Here is a 15,380-nt window from a genome sequence, read left to right as displayed (position 1 = left end):
TTGAAAAAAAAAATTAGATCAATTGTGATAGGCAAATAAGCTGTAGTGTTGATATTAGTGTAATAATAAAGCATATTCCCTTGCATCACAAGACTGAGCTCGTGGCAACCGACAGTGGCTTCAGAGCCATCTTATCTTTTATGGACAATGTGCTGTGTGTGTGCCTTACACAATGAGAAGCATTTCTTTTATTCGTTGGAATCATGGCTTGGGCTAAAAGTAAGCAGGTTATAAGAATAAATGGAGAAAAAGAAATTGGAATGACTTATGCGGCGAGTAGTGCCACTAAACAATACCAGCAAGTTGATGTGGCGACCCTGGAAATTTGAAATTATATTAGCCAAAATTAGTGCCGAATAACTGATGGAACCAGATGTCTGATTGCCGGATTTGTGATGGCGGACCTGTATTGCTTTTTATTCCACTACAGTGGACCCCCGGTTAACGATATTTTTTCATTCCAGAAGTATGTTCAGGTGCCAGTACTGACCGAATTTGTTTCCATAAGGAATATTGTGAAGTAGATTAGTCCATTTCAGACCCCCAAACATACACGTACAAACGCACTTACATAAATACACTTACATAATTGGTCGCATTGGGAGGTGATCGTTATGAGGGGGGTCCACTGTATTTTGTATTGTTTAAATATGGCCAAAATGCTGTGCATATTATGTGCTTCTCACAAAACTTGTCTTGCTAACATACTTTTTGCGAGAAAAATTTAGTATAGTACTGTAATAGTTTTTTTTAACCCCTTCAGGGTCCAAGGCCAAAATCTGAAGTGGTGCTCCAGTGTCCAAGAAATTTTGAAAAAAAAAAAAAATTATTTTTTCTTACAGAATTAAAGAGCATATTTTTGTGAAGGTAATAAGACAAAAAAAAAATTTCTGATCAGTACTTACCGAGATACAGTGCCAAGAAGTTTGTCCAAAATGATGTGGTGGCGGCAACATCGACGAATTCCACATACGCGCATTACTTTATTTAGCGGTTTTTATAGTTTTTCTTTTCTTTTGCAATTTTTTTCTTTTCCTACTAACATTTGGGGCCTGAGAGACCAATACTGTATATAATGTACATATATAAATTCAATGTATTGAACACAATAACCGCACTTAAGTTATTATCATATCGTTTACCACTGTTGTTTATTACAATAAACATGTACAAATCTTGTATAATACTAATGTTCTATCATATATTTACATATTTACAATCACGGGACATGGTTTTAGAACTGCTGGAGCTTGTGGAACTCCTTGAAACAAGGCACCATGCACAGAGGCACCTTACATTCCTCACACATAAACTAAGTGTCTTTGCGTCTTTGTTGCCGTCGTTTTGTTTGTGCACAGACGATGCATCTCTTCTGAGCAAATTTCTTCTGAGTTGAAGGAAGCTGTATTATGAAATGATCACCTTCCCTCCTCAAACGCTTGGGTATAGCCTGAGGAATTCGAGGACCTTGTTGTATAGTAGGTGTCCTTACCTGGTACTTCATTATGAGTTGTCTGACAACAGACAAACAAAATTCACCATACGGTGGTCTGTTGCCAGTCTTTATTTGGTACATATTATATGCATTGAGCATTGAAATGTCCATGAGATGGAAGAAAAGTTTCATGTACCACTTGTAACTCTTACGAACACAATCAACAAAACCAATCTGCATGTCACATTTGTCAACCAAGCGCATGTTTTGTGTATAATCAATCACTGTCACTGGTTTTCGAATACGTTCATTAGTCACTCGATCAACTTTGCCACTGTCTTGCATTTCATTACGGTGAATGGTTGTCAACAATGTGACATCTCGTTTGTCATGCCACCGTAATGCCATGATGTCATTGGCAGTAAACACCTGCACGTCATCACCACGAGCACCTGCATTGAGCCTGGGCATATGTTTACGATTAGAACGCACTGTGCCACACACATCTGTCTTGTTCACTCGCATGAAATCACTGAGTAATGGGCTTGTGTACCAGTTATCGGTATATAATGTATGCCCCTTACCAAGATAAGGTGCCATCATGTTTCTCACTATGTCACCTGAGATACCCAATAACATCTTGGTATCTTTCAATGTTTTACTTCCCATGTATACAACAGTATCCAACACCAGACCACTGTCACAGTCACAGAGTACAAACAGTTTTATACCAAAGCGTTTCCTCTTGCTCGGTATATACTACTTGAATGACAGTCTACCTTTGAACAAAATCAAAGACTCGTCAATTACAAGATTCTTGAATGGATAAAAGTATATGCTGAACTTTTGTTTGAGATACATGAAAACATTTCTAATCTTGTATAACCTGTCACTTCTGTCAGGCCTGGTTTTGTCAGAGAAGTGCAACATACGTAACAGTAAGATAAACCTGTTCACTGGGATGATTTCACTGAAGACCGGGGTAGAAATTAGCTGATCTGTGGACCAGTATGCTTTTATATTATGCTTATAGACATGAGGCATAAGCATTATTGTTGCAAAAAGCAAATACATTTCTGCAACAGTCGTCTCTTTCCACCTGTGTAGTCTTGACAGGCATAAGCATTATTGTTGCAAAAAGCAAATACATTTCTGCAACAGTCGTCTCTTTCCACCTGTGTAGTCTTGACAGGCATAAGCATTATTGTTGCAAAAAGCAAATACATTTCTGCAACAGTCGTCTCTTTCCACCTGTGTAGTCTTGACTGTGGTGATATGATCGTATTTGCAATGGTGTACTCAAAATACTTATTACTTTCCCTGGCAATAGTTTCCATCAATGGCTGGTCAAAGAATAATTCAAAGAATTCCAGTTCATTGGCCATGGTTCCAAGGGGACAAGTAGGTAGAATTCCACTTTGAGAGTCATCAAAGTGGTGGGGCTTGGGAACAAAATTGGGATTTTGCTGCCAATCCCAGATACGGTTTGCTGGTGGATACTGGACATCATAGGCTGGTTTTGCAGGTGGTTGTGGTTGTGGTGGGCTGGTGGCTGACACTCCACTTTGTCCTTAAACTGACGAGTCAGCACCGTGGGTCCCAGCCTGGGCTGGTGAGTCACGCATGGCCGTGCCACTACCATCACCACTACCACCATCTACTGATGCCTGTGGTCTATCCATGCCAAGTGTAGCCACATCATCCTCGCTATCACTATCTAAACCTGGTGTAGGGCTACGGGATGTACTCCGGGATGTACTCCATCCCCTGGGCACAGCATAGGGTACACTACCCGAGCGCATGCGGCGGCGAACATACCGACGCTTCACTGGTGAATATGATTCCTCACTATCACTACTCGAATGATCGTCAAGCGCAATAAAATCACAATCCACGTCACTATCATCATCATTACTGAAGTCAGAGGCCTAGCCATGCGAAAATATTAGTTTTCTCTTGCGTTGAGGCACAACCGACCATGAGTCACGAGTGCCCACACCAGAGGTAGAAGGTTGAGGATTGTCAGGGTTTTCTGCACTATTATCAATATTCTGGTCATTCCTTTCGGTCACTAACTGATCAAAGCCATAGAATTCGTCTTCATTTCCACTTCCATCAGTGTCAGAACTATCAGATAGGAAGAGGAGAGTCCCAATTTTCCGGGGAGTGAGAGCTGACTTGCGACGAGGCATGGTGAACAAGGGTAACTGAGCCGGCGTTCCCACAATGCTATGCGGGCGCCTAGATTTTTTGTTTATGGCGCACAGTCACCACGCAGACCCGTTCTCTCACTTGTAGGCCTATGAGCGCTTTCGTGCTAAATTTGACGGCGCTAGAATTTTGGCGTAGATCTACGGTTTGGACACTCAACGTGAAGCCGTAGATCTACGGGATGGACCCTGAAAGGGTTAATGACTGACTTTTTTTTAAATGCTGTATCATGTGTTTTATGTTTTACAATAAAAATAAGAAAATACATAGTGCAGCCTTATTTCCAATAGTATTGTATATATCTAGAAAGATATTTACCATATGTCTAATAGTAATTGGGCCACCCCGCCTCGGTGAGAAATGGCTGGTTTGTTGAAAGAAAAATATATATATATAGTGGACCCTCGTTTTTTGTAAGCATTGGAAGTCTTAATTTTCGAAAATTGTAACTTTTTTTGTCAAAATATTGACTCTTGAATTGTCATTTGACTCGCAGATAGTTGTTCATCCCAGATGTGTACTCACGGCCCCGAGTGGCCCCACACTCCATTCACAGCCAGTGTGCCTTTGTTTATCAGCGAGTGTGGACGATCCCATGCGTTCATACGATACATTTCATAATATTCCATTTGTTTTAGTGCTTGCAACTGCTAAATAAGCCGCCTTGGCTCCAAAGAAAGCTCTAGGCCTTGGGTAAAGAAGGTGAGAAACGCAATAGAATTCAAGAAAGAACTCGTAGCAAAGTACCAAAGTGGAGGAGGAAGAGAGAGGGGAGAATGTACCTTCTTCAGTGATTCTATGATATGTATGATACTAAAGCAGCACGAGTCAATAAAGACTATAGCACCAGCCAGTGATAAAGTGTAGCATTAACAGTGTAGCAAGTAAGTTAAGCGATTAATCGATAGAAAAAGGACAGCACGAACCTAACTCCTCCAATGTTGTTGGAGTTGTATAGGGCTACTGAGAACACCGCCTCTGCTGGCCTTCACCACCACTATGCAAGGCTTATGCTTTCAGTGGCCCTTATACACCCAACAACAAAGCACATCACCACTCGTGACATATGTAATGACATTGTGTATTTATTCATTCTAGAGTATATGTCATGTTTCTATGTTATTAATATTGTTTATTATGTCATATTAGATGAATTGTGATGGATAAATAAGCTGTAGAGTTGATACTAGTGTCATATTGAAGGACTATCTTGGCCTGCCTCCAAATACACTCCCCTGCCGCCTCCACAATTCCTAACATATGTAATGACATATTTTATTCATGCACCAACAAGAGTCTTCAATAAAGGTAAGTGTGATGTTATTATTGTTTTATTCTTCATGTCTCATTGTTTTCTGTGTATGTAAGTCTATATTTCATGTAAAAAAAAATATTTTTTTGTTAATACTTTTCGTCTGAAATGGATTAATTGGATTTACATTATTTCTTATGGGGAAAATGGTTTCGCAAATCGTCAATTTCACCATTAGTCACACTCTCTGGAATGGATTAATTACAAAAAATGAGGATCCACTGTATATCTTTATTTCTTTGAACACACCGACCATATCCCACTGAGGTGGGGTGGCCCAAAAGGATAAATGAAAGTTTCTCCTTTTAGTAATATATACAGGAGAAGGGGTTACTAGCCCCTTGCTCCTGGCATTTTAGTTGCCTCTTATGACACGCATGACTTAAGGAGGAAGAATTCTGTTCCACTTCCCCATGGAAGAGAGAGATTTTGGGAAATGTTGAGTGAGTGCATGAGGAGTTTTGAACCAAATGAAAGAGTACTTGTGGTAGGGATCTCAATGCTAAAGTGGGTAAAAATGTTGTGGAAGGAGTAGTAGGTAAATTTGGGGTGCCAGGGGTAAATGAAAATGGGGAGCCTTTAATTGAGCTATGTGTAGAAAAAGGTTTGGTAATAAGTAATACATGTACATACTTTATGAAAAAGAGGATAAATAAGTATGATATGATATGATAATAGGTATGATATAGCACGTAATGAAAGTACTGTAGTTTGTTAAATTATGTATTGGTGGATAAAAGGTTGATGGGTAGGCTTCAGGATGTACATGTTTATAGAGGGGCAATGGATATATTGGATCATTATTTAGTTGCAGCTACAGTTAGAGTAAGAGATAGATGGGACAAAAGGAAAATGGCAACAGCAAGTAAGAAAGAGGTGAAAGTATATAAACTAAGGGAGGAGGAAGTTAGGGTGAGATGTAAGCAATTATTGGCAGAAAGGTGGGGTAGAGCAATTATGAGTAGTGGGGGGGGGGGGTTGAAGAGGGGTTGGGAGAGTTTTAAAAATGCAATATTTAGAATGTGGGGCAGAAGTTTTTGGCTATAGGAGGGTGAGTGCAGGAGGAAAGAGGAGTGACTGGTAGAATGATGAAGTAAAGGGTGTGATAAAAGAGAAAAAGGTAGCTTATGAGAGGTTTTTACAAACCAGAAGTGTTATAAGAAGAGTAGAGTATACAGAGAGTAAAAGAAAAGTATAGAAGTGCAAAGGTGAGAGAGTGCAAATGGAAAGCAGATGATAGAGTGGGAGAGGCACTGTCAAGAAATTTTGCAGAAAATATGAAAAAAAATTTTGAGTGAGATAAACAAGTTAAGAAAGCCTAGGGAATGAATGGATTTGTCTTCCATACACCAATAAGTCTCTTCAGTGAAGGTAAAAGTGATTTAAATGTTCATTTATTCATTAAAATTAGTCCTTTATATTTTTTTCATTTTTTCTGTATGTAAAACTGTAGTTATTCTCTATAAAATGTATTTTTTGTTAATATTTTTGGGTGTCTGGAACGGATTAATTGGATTTACATTATTTTTTATGGGAAATATTACTTTGGTTTTCGTCCATTTCGGATTTCGACCAACCTTCTGGAACGGAATGAAAACTGGAGTTCCATCATGTTATTATTCACATTTAGCATTTTTTAGAACCTTCCCTTGGTAATTATGAGTATTGTCATATGTGCGGCAGTGTTTGATTAGTAGACAACTTAATCTTGAAAAAATAACATTTTCAGGGCATACATGATGAAACTCTTTCTTGACTGATAAATAAGAATGTTAAGCAAGTACACCTACCAGTTCCGAGAAACCGGTCGTAAGTCGAAATGGCCGTAAGTCGAACTTTACTACTGAATATCAACAAAACATTTTTGTAATGACTTTATTTTATTGTTTTATTTTGGTATTTGGTTTATTATAAGTCAAAGCTCTAATTCTTTTCCATGTTTACAGGGCACTAGATGAAGTAGAGAGAATATACGAGGAGGGTGAACGTTCCCGGCGAGAGGAGCTCAAGCATACACATTCCATATTTTCCCGTATTGAACCTTGGTTGGCTGATCAGTTAAGTGCAACTCATGATACCTTAACAGAGCAACATAAGTGGCGGCCCCATGAACATGCTTTGGCACTGTGTCGGCAACATGACCTTCAGCAGCATGCATACTTTCTCCAGAGAGATCTTTCTTTTATGAGAGAGGTACTGATAATTTTATCAAGTACATTACATCTGTATGCTGTACTCTGATACTGTATATTGGTTACAGGAGCAGAGCTATAATGGTGTTCCATCTTCAGTGTTTAATTTATCATATAATTTTCTTAGTTTCCTATGGTTACACTGTATTACTACTACTGCTCTAGTATCCCCTTGCATTGCATTTTTCAAAGTTTTAGGATGTAGCCTCTGGTTCTTGTAGATGTTAAGAAATCTTGTTTTTCTGTTTTTCAGTATCCTTTAACCCTTAAACTGTCCAAACATAGTTCTGTGTTCACTCACCCAGTGCTCTAAATATTTTGAATTTTTTTTTTTTTTTTAAATGAAGAGGGCATTATTCTACACGTTATCAAATGAAAAAAATTTTTAGGATCAGTATTTACCAAGATGTAAGCTTGCAAATTTGGCTCTGGATGCTAACCTGACAGCAGCATCGAGTCCTGTTGTGTCCTGTGTTGCCGATATACCTTTTTTTTTTTTTCTTTTTTCTTTTAATTTATATAATTTTTATGTTTTGATAATTACAATTTATAGTAGTTCTTGTGATTTCATAGCCAGTCTTTGTTCTGACACTAATATTAGGTACTGAAATAGTACTCAGATAGTCACAAACACACTGACAGGTGAACATTTTTACCTCCCTTGGTCATTTACTATTGTCTAGAAATATATACAAAGTATTTATAGGTCTCAGCAATGTTTAAGACATGCTGGAGTACATATGAAGCTCCTTGAAGCATGATGTTAAGATGAGTGTCACTAAACTGCTGACATTACTTGTTAACAAAGAACTAGTAAAAATATCAACCTGGATGACTGCTAATAAACTTACACTTAATACTGACAAAGCTTTCTACATTCTGTTTGGGAACAGAACAGGTGCTGCCCAGCTGAATGTAGTGATTGACAACACTTCTATTGCTAAACATAATGAGGGCAAATTCCTGGGCCTGCACTTTGACAGCAACCTAAAATTCAACACCTATATCCAACAAAAAACAAAAAAGTATCCATAACAGTTGGGAGCCTCTCCAGTATACGTTACTACGTACCACAATCAGCCCTGCTCACACTGTACTATTCATCATCTATCTCTACCTCTCTACCTCACCTATGCTATTTGTGCATGGGGATCGACAGCAGCAACTCACCTAAAGCCGATAATAACCCAACAGAAAGCCGCAATAAGAATTATCACGCAATCCAATGCAAGACAGCACACACCCCCACTCACCCCCTACTCACCGTTCAGAACATTCACACCTACTATTGTGCAACCTACATTTACAGAACCACAAACTGTAATTTTAACCCAGAACTAAAACAATTTCTTGATAGTTGCAACAGGACCCATAGACTTGACACCAGACTCAAAAATCTGTATGACATTCCCCATGTCTGGCTAAACCTATACAGGTCGGCCATCACTAATCCGGCATTATTGGGACCTGTAGTGTGCCGGATTATGGGGTGGTTAGGTTAGAATACACATAATTAACCTATCAATAGAGATTATCTGCTACATCTTCCTCATTTTCATAACTGCTTTCTCCTCTACTGCCTTGCTGCTGTGGATTTACAACTACAGTATCTGCACAATTTTGAGTTAGTATTATGATGAAATTTGAGTCAATATAATGATTTGAATCAGTGTAACAAAAAAAAAAGGCACAATACCGTGACTGGAATGATACACAAATAACCCGCACATAAAAGAGAGAAGCTTACGACGACGTTTCGGTCCGACTTTGTAAATGGTCCAAGTCGGACTGAAACGTTGTCGTAAGCTTCTCTCTTTTATGTGTGGGTTATTTGTGTATTGAATCAGTGTAATGATGAAATTATGCTAGCCGAAATTAGTGCCGGATTACTGATGGAACCGAATGACTGATTGCCGGATTAGTGATGGCCAACCTGTACAAAAGTTTGATGTACATAAAAGGGCCTAGAATCTGGAACTCCCTGCCTGAAAACTCTAGAACCTCAGACTCGACCACCATTTTCAAAACTACCATTAAAAAACATCTCGTCTCCCTAATGCACTGCATCATCAGCTAACCAAGTGAAAACCACCCAATTCTCTTTTTTGTATCATGAACACATCAAAACAATATAGACTTATTATTATCTGTAATTCCCCCATAATTTCCACCTACACCCACCCAAAGGACTGTAAATGTACAATTCCTAATAAAGATATTGCCTATTAAATCTTAAGTTAATCCTAAGTTTCTCTAAGATACTCCTGCAGTATGGCTTTAATAGAAACAGTGTATCGTGCCAAGACAAATCGAGTCCCATTACTAAATCTGCCATTTGTGCTAATGTTAACTGATTTGACTACCTATTTTAAACCTAATTATGTTTGTACCAAACTGAGAATGTATCTAATTAAGTACCTATTTAAAAGTTCAGATGTACTGCTCAAATATGACCTATATCAAAATAGTGTAAGAATTAGTATTAGTCTGCTCGAAGTGCCTAGGCACGATGGTGGCCATCATTGTAATTAAAATCTTATAACATGTAAACCACACATTGTAAGCTTTACAATGAAATAAATATTTGTATTTGTATTTATTTGTATTGCAGCAGTGGAGTGACACTTGATGATCATGCACTGCTCCAGGGAACCCTGGCTTTATTTGTTTTCACTGTTACACACAAACATGTATGTTTGTCTGTCTATCTATCTGTCTGTCTATATGTCTGTCTGTCTGTATAGCTCTGCTTATCCATCTTTCTGTCTGCCTGTGTGTGTGTGTGTGTGTGTGTGTGTGCGTACTCACCTAGTTGAGGTTGCAGGGGTCGAGTCCAAGCTCCTGGCCCCGCCTCTTCACTGGTTGCTACTAGGTCACTCCCCCTGAACCGTGAGCTTTATCATACCTCTGCTTAAAGCTATGTATGGATCCTGCCTCCACTACATTGCTTCCCAAACTATTCCACTTCCTGACTACTCTGTGGCTGAAGAAATACTTCCTAACATCCCTGTGATTCATCTATGTCTTCAACTTCCAACTGTGTCCCCTTGTTGCTGTGTCCCATCTCTGGAACATCCTGTCTTTGTTCACCTTGTCAATTCCTCTCAGTATTTTGTATGTCGTTATCATGTCCCCCCCTATCTCTCCTGTCCTCCAGTGTCGTCAGGTTGATTTCCCTTAACCTTTCCTCATAGGACATACCTCTTAGCTCTGGAACTAGTCTTGTTGCAAACCTTTTCACTATCTCTAGTTTCTTTACGTGCTTGGCTAGGTGTGGGTTCCAAACTGGTGCCGCATACTCCAATATGGGCCTAACGTACACGGTGTACAGAATCCTGAACGATTCCTTATTGAGATGTCAGAATGCTGTTCTGAGGTTTGCTAGGCGCCCATATGCTGCAGCCATTATTTGGTTGATGTGCGCCTCAGGAGATGTGCCTGGTGTTATAATCACCCCAAGATCTTTTTCCTTGAGTGAGGTTTGTAGTCTCTGGCCCCCTAGACTGTACTCCGTCTGCGGTCTTCTTTGCCCATCCTCAATCTTCATGACTTTGCACTTGGTGGGGTTGAACTCCAGGAGCCAATTGCTGGACCAGGTCTGCAGCCTGTCCAGATCTCTTTGTAGTTCTGCCTGGTCTTCAATCGAATGAATTCTTCTCATCAACGTCACGTCATCTGCAAACAGGGACACTTCGGAGTCTATTCCTTCCGTCATGTCGTTCACAAATACCAGAAACAGCACTGGTCCTAGGACTGACCCCTGTGGGACCCCGCTGGTCACAGGGGCCCACTCTGACACCTTGCCACGTACCATGACTCACTGCTGTCTTCCTGACAAGTATTCCTTGATCCATTGTAGTGCCTTCCCTGCTATCCCTGCTTGGTCCTCCAGTTTTTACACTAATCTCTTGTGTGGAACTGTGTCAAACGCCTTCTTGCAGTGTGTGTGTGTGTGTGTGTGTGTGTGTGTGTGTGTGTGTGTGTGTGTGTGTGTGTGTGTGTGTGTGTGTGTGTGTGTGTGTTTTTCTGTCTGCCTGTGTGTGTCTTTCTGTCTGCCTGTGTGTGTGTCTTTCTGTCTATCTGCCTGTGTGTGTGTGTCTTTCTGTCTATTTGCCTGTGTGTGTCTGTCTTCTCGTCTGCTTGTCTCTGCCTCAGAAAGCAGCACGAAAACCAACAGGTATTACACACGATGCAGTCATCACGCCTGATTCCTGATCAGGTGAAAATGCGTATTACTTGCCAGTCATGCTTATTATGCCTTATATCTACAAGCATTGTATAGCACTGCCTGGAATTTTTTGGGTTAGCCTAGGCAATTTACACTATATATTTATTTATTTATTTATTTATTTATTAATTTGAACATGATACATTGAAGTACAAAAAAAATACACTGGTTAAGTATAACATGCCAAAGCCCCTTGTTTGCAGAGCATTATGGGCAGGCTTAAAATTAACTTAAGATTAAACTAAACAATGATATATTCAGTGGTAAACATTATTGTAAACAGATAACAATTAAGCACAAATGAGTATTTTAAAGATAGGTCATATGGTCATTTACTGTGTTGCTGTGCATTCAGTAGAATGGAGTATTCTGTTAGGTAATGTAATTAAAAATAACAAAGTTTGATTGGGTCACAGGTTAAACATTTATGAGATACAATTATTCAGTATTTAGGGGTTTAGTTATAGGTAATACATTTTTTTTTTTTTTTTTAACAAGTCGGTCGTCTCCCACCGAGGCAGGGTGACCCAAAAAAGAAAGAAAATCCCCAAAAAGAAAATACTTTCATCATCATTCAACACTTTCACCACACTCACACATTATCACTGCTTTTGCAGAGGTGCTCAGAATACAACAGTTTAGAAGCATATATGTATAAAGATACACAACATATCCCTCCAAACTGCCAATATCCCAAACCCCTCCTTTAAAGTGCAGGCATTGTACTTCCCATTTCCAGGACTCAAGTCCGACTATATGAAAATAACCGGTTTCCCTGAATCCCTTCACTAAATATTACCCTGCTCACACTCCAACAGATCGTCAGGTCCCAAGTATCATTCGTCTCCATTCACTCCTATCTAACACGCTCATGCACGCTTGCTGGAAGTCCAAGCCCCTCGCCCACAAAACCTCCTTTACCCCCTCTTTCCAACCCTTTCGAGGACGACCCCTACCCCTATTTCCTTCCCCTATAGATTTATATGCTTTCCATGTCATTCTACTTTGATCCATTCTCTCTAAATGACCAAACCACCTCAACAACCCCTCTTCTGCCCTCTGACTAATGCTTTTATTAACTCCACACCTTTTCCTAATTTCCACTCTCCGAATTTTCTGCATAATATTTACACCACACATTGCCCTTAGACAGGACATCTCCACTGCCTCCAACCATCTCCTCGCTGCTGCATTTACCACCCAAGCTTCACATCCATATAAGAGTGTTGGTACTACTATACTTTCATACATTCCCTTCTTTGCCTCCATAGATAACGTTTTTTGACTCCACATATACCTCAACGCACCACTCACCTTTTTTCCCTCATCAATTCTATGATTAACCTTATCCTTCATAAATCCATCCGCCGACACGTCAACTCCCAAGTATCTGAAAACATTCACTTCTTCCATACTCCTCCTCCCCAATTTGATATCCAATTTTTCTTTATCTAAATCATTTGATACCCTCATCACCTTACTCTTTTCTATGTTCACTTTCAACTTTCTACCTTTACACACATTCTCAAAATCATCCACTAACCTTTGCAATTTTTCTTTAGAATCTCCCATAAGCACAGTATCATCAGCAAAAAGTAACTGTGTCAATTCCCATTTTGAATTTGATTCCCCATAATTTAATCCCACCCCTCTCCCGAACACCCTAGCATTTACTTCTTTTACAACCCCATCTATAAATATATTAAACAACCATGGTGACATTACACATCCCTGTCTAAGACCTACTTTTACTGGGAAATATTCTCCCTCTCTTCTACACACCCTAACCTGAGCCTCACTATCCTCATAAAAGCTCTTTACAGCATTTAGTAACTTACCACCTATTCCATATACTTGCAACATCTGCCACATTGCTCCTCTATCCACTCTATCATATGCCTTTTCTAAATCCATAATAATAATACATATTTTAAGAAAAAGAGGATAAATAAGTAGTATACAAGATATGATGTAGGGCGAAATGACAGTAGTTTGTTGGATTATGTATTGGTAGATAAAAGACTGTTGAGTAGACTTCAGGATGTACATGTTTATAGAGGGGCCACAGATATATCAGATCACTTTCTAGTTGTAGCTACACTGAGAGTAAAAGGTAGATGGGATACAAGGAGAATAGAAGCATCAGGGAAGAGAGAGGTGAAGGTTTATAATTTAAAAGAGGAGGCAGTTAGGGTAAGATATAAACTGCTGTTGGAGGATAGATGGTCTAATGAGAGCATAGGCAATGGGGTTGCAGAGGTATGGGGTAGGTTTAAAAATGTAGTGTTAGAGTGTTCAGCAGAAGTTTGTGGTTACAGGAAAGTGGGTGCGGGAGGGAAGAGGAGCGATTGGTGGAATGATGATGTAAAGAGAGTAGTAAGGGAGAAAAGGTTAGCATATGAGAAGTTTTACAAAGTAGAAGTGATGCAAGGAGGGAAGAGTATATGGAGAAAAAGAGAGAGGTTAAGAGAGTGGTGAAGCAATGTAAAAAGAGAGCAAATGAGAGAGTGGGTGAGATGTTATCAACAAATTTTGTTGAAAATAAGAAAAAGTTTTGGAGTGAGATTAACAAGTTAAGGAAGCCTAGAGAACAAATGGATTTGTCAGTTAAAATTAGGAGAGGAGAGTTATTAAATGGAGAGTTAGAGGTATTGGGAAGATGGAGGGAATATTTTGAGGAATTGTTAAATGTTGATGAAGATAGGGAAGCTGTGATTTCGTGTATAGGGCAAGGAGGAATAACATCTTGTAGGAGTGAGGAAGAGCCAGTTGTGAGTGTGGGGGAAGTTCGTGAGGCAGTAGGTAAAATGAAAGGGGGTAAAGCAGCTGTGATTGATGGGATAAAGATAGAAATGTTAAAAGCAGGTGAGGATATAGTTTTGGAGTGGTTGGTGCAATTATTTAATAAATGTATGGAAGAGGGTAAGGTACCTAGGGATTGGCAGAGAGCATGCATAGTTCCTTTGTATAAAGGCAAAGGGGACAAAAGAGAGTGCAAAAATTATAGGGGGATAAGTCTGTTGAGTATACCTGGTAAAGTGTATGGTAGAGTTATTATTGAAAGAATTAAGAGTAAGACGGAGAATAGGATAGCAGATGAACAAGGAGGCTTTAGGAAAGGTAGGGGGTGTGTGGACCAGGTGTTTACAGTGAAACATATAAGTGAACAGTATTTAGATAAGGCTAAAGAGGTCTTTGTGGCATTTATGGATTTGGAAAAGGCATATGACAGGGTGGATAGGGGGGCAATGTGGCAGATGTTGCAGGTGTATGGTATAGGAGGTAGGTTACTGAAAGCAGTGAAGAGTTTTTACGAGGATAGTGAGACTCAAGTTAGAGTATGTAGGAAAGAGGGAAATTATTTTCCAGTAAAAGTAGGCCTTAGACAAGGATGTGTGATGTCACCGTGGTTGTTTAATATATTTATAGATGGGGTTGTAAGAGAAGTAAATGCGAGGGTCTTGGCAAGAGGCGTGGAGTTAAAAGATAAAGAATCACACATAAAGTGGGAGTTGTCACAGTTGCTCTTTGCTGATGACACTGTGCTCTTGGGAGTTTCTGAAGAGAAGTTGCAGAGATTGGTGGATGAATTTGGTAGGGTATGCAAAAGAAGAAAATTAAAAGTGAATACAGGAAAGAGTAAGGTTATGAGGATAACAAAAATATTAGGTGATGAAAGATTGGATATCAGATTGGAAGGAGAGAGTATGGAGGAGGTGAATGTATTCAGATATTTGGGAGTGGACGTGTCAGCGGATGGGTCTATGAAAGATGAGGTGAATCATAGAATTGATGAGGGAAAACGGGTGAGTGGTGCACTTAGGAGTCTGTGGAGACAAAGAACTTTGTCCTTGGAGGCAAAGAGGGGAATGTATGAGAGTATAGTTTTACCAACGCTCTTATATGGGTGTGAAGCATGGGTGATGAATATTACAGCGAGAAGAAGGCTGGAGGCAGTGGAGATGTCATGTCTGAGGGCAATGTGTGGTGTGAATATAATGC

At 39.5% G+C, this 15,380-nt stretch overlaps 1 protein-coding gene across 7 annotated transcripts in view; it reads left to right on the top strand.

The window, feature by feature from the left end:
- Positions 1-15,380, top strand: part of LOC128696472 (uncharacterized) — a 765,910-nt gene that overhangs the window by 599,320 nt on the left and 151,210 nt on the right. For all 7 annotated transcript variants that reach the window (XR_011393241.1, XM_070094722.1, XM_070094721.1 and 4 more), the window contains one exon: positions 6,905-7,151. Coding sequence is in view for 6 of the 7 variants with exons in the window: in XM_070094722.1 (XP_069950823.1) it covers positions 6,905-7,151 (247 nt within the window). In the remaining variant the exon portion in view is untranslated. The remainder of the gene's footprint in view (positions 1-6,904; positions 7,152-15,380) is intronic.

This window comes from Cherax quadricarinatus, chromosome 47, assembly GCF_038502225.1.
Source record: "Cherax quadricarinatus isolate ZL_2023a chromosome 47, ASM3850222v1, whole genome shotgun sequence".
Classification (NCBI taxonomy): Eukaryota; Metazoa; Arthropoda; class Malacostraca; order Decapoda; family Parastacidae; genus Cherax; species Cherax quadricarinatus.
Note: the sequence above shows the minus strand (reverse complement) of the source record. Positions and strands in the feature narration are given on the sequence as shown.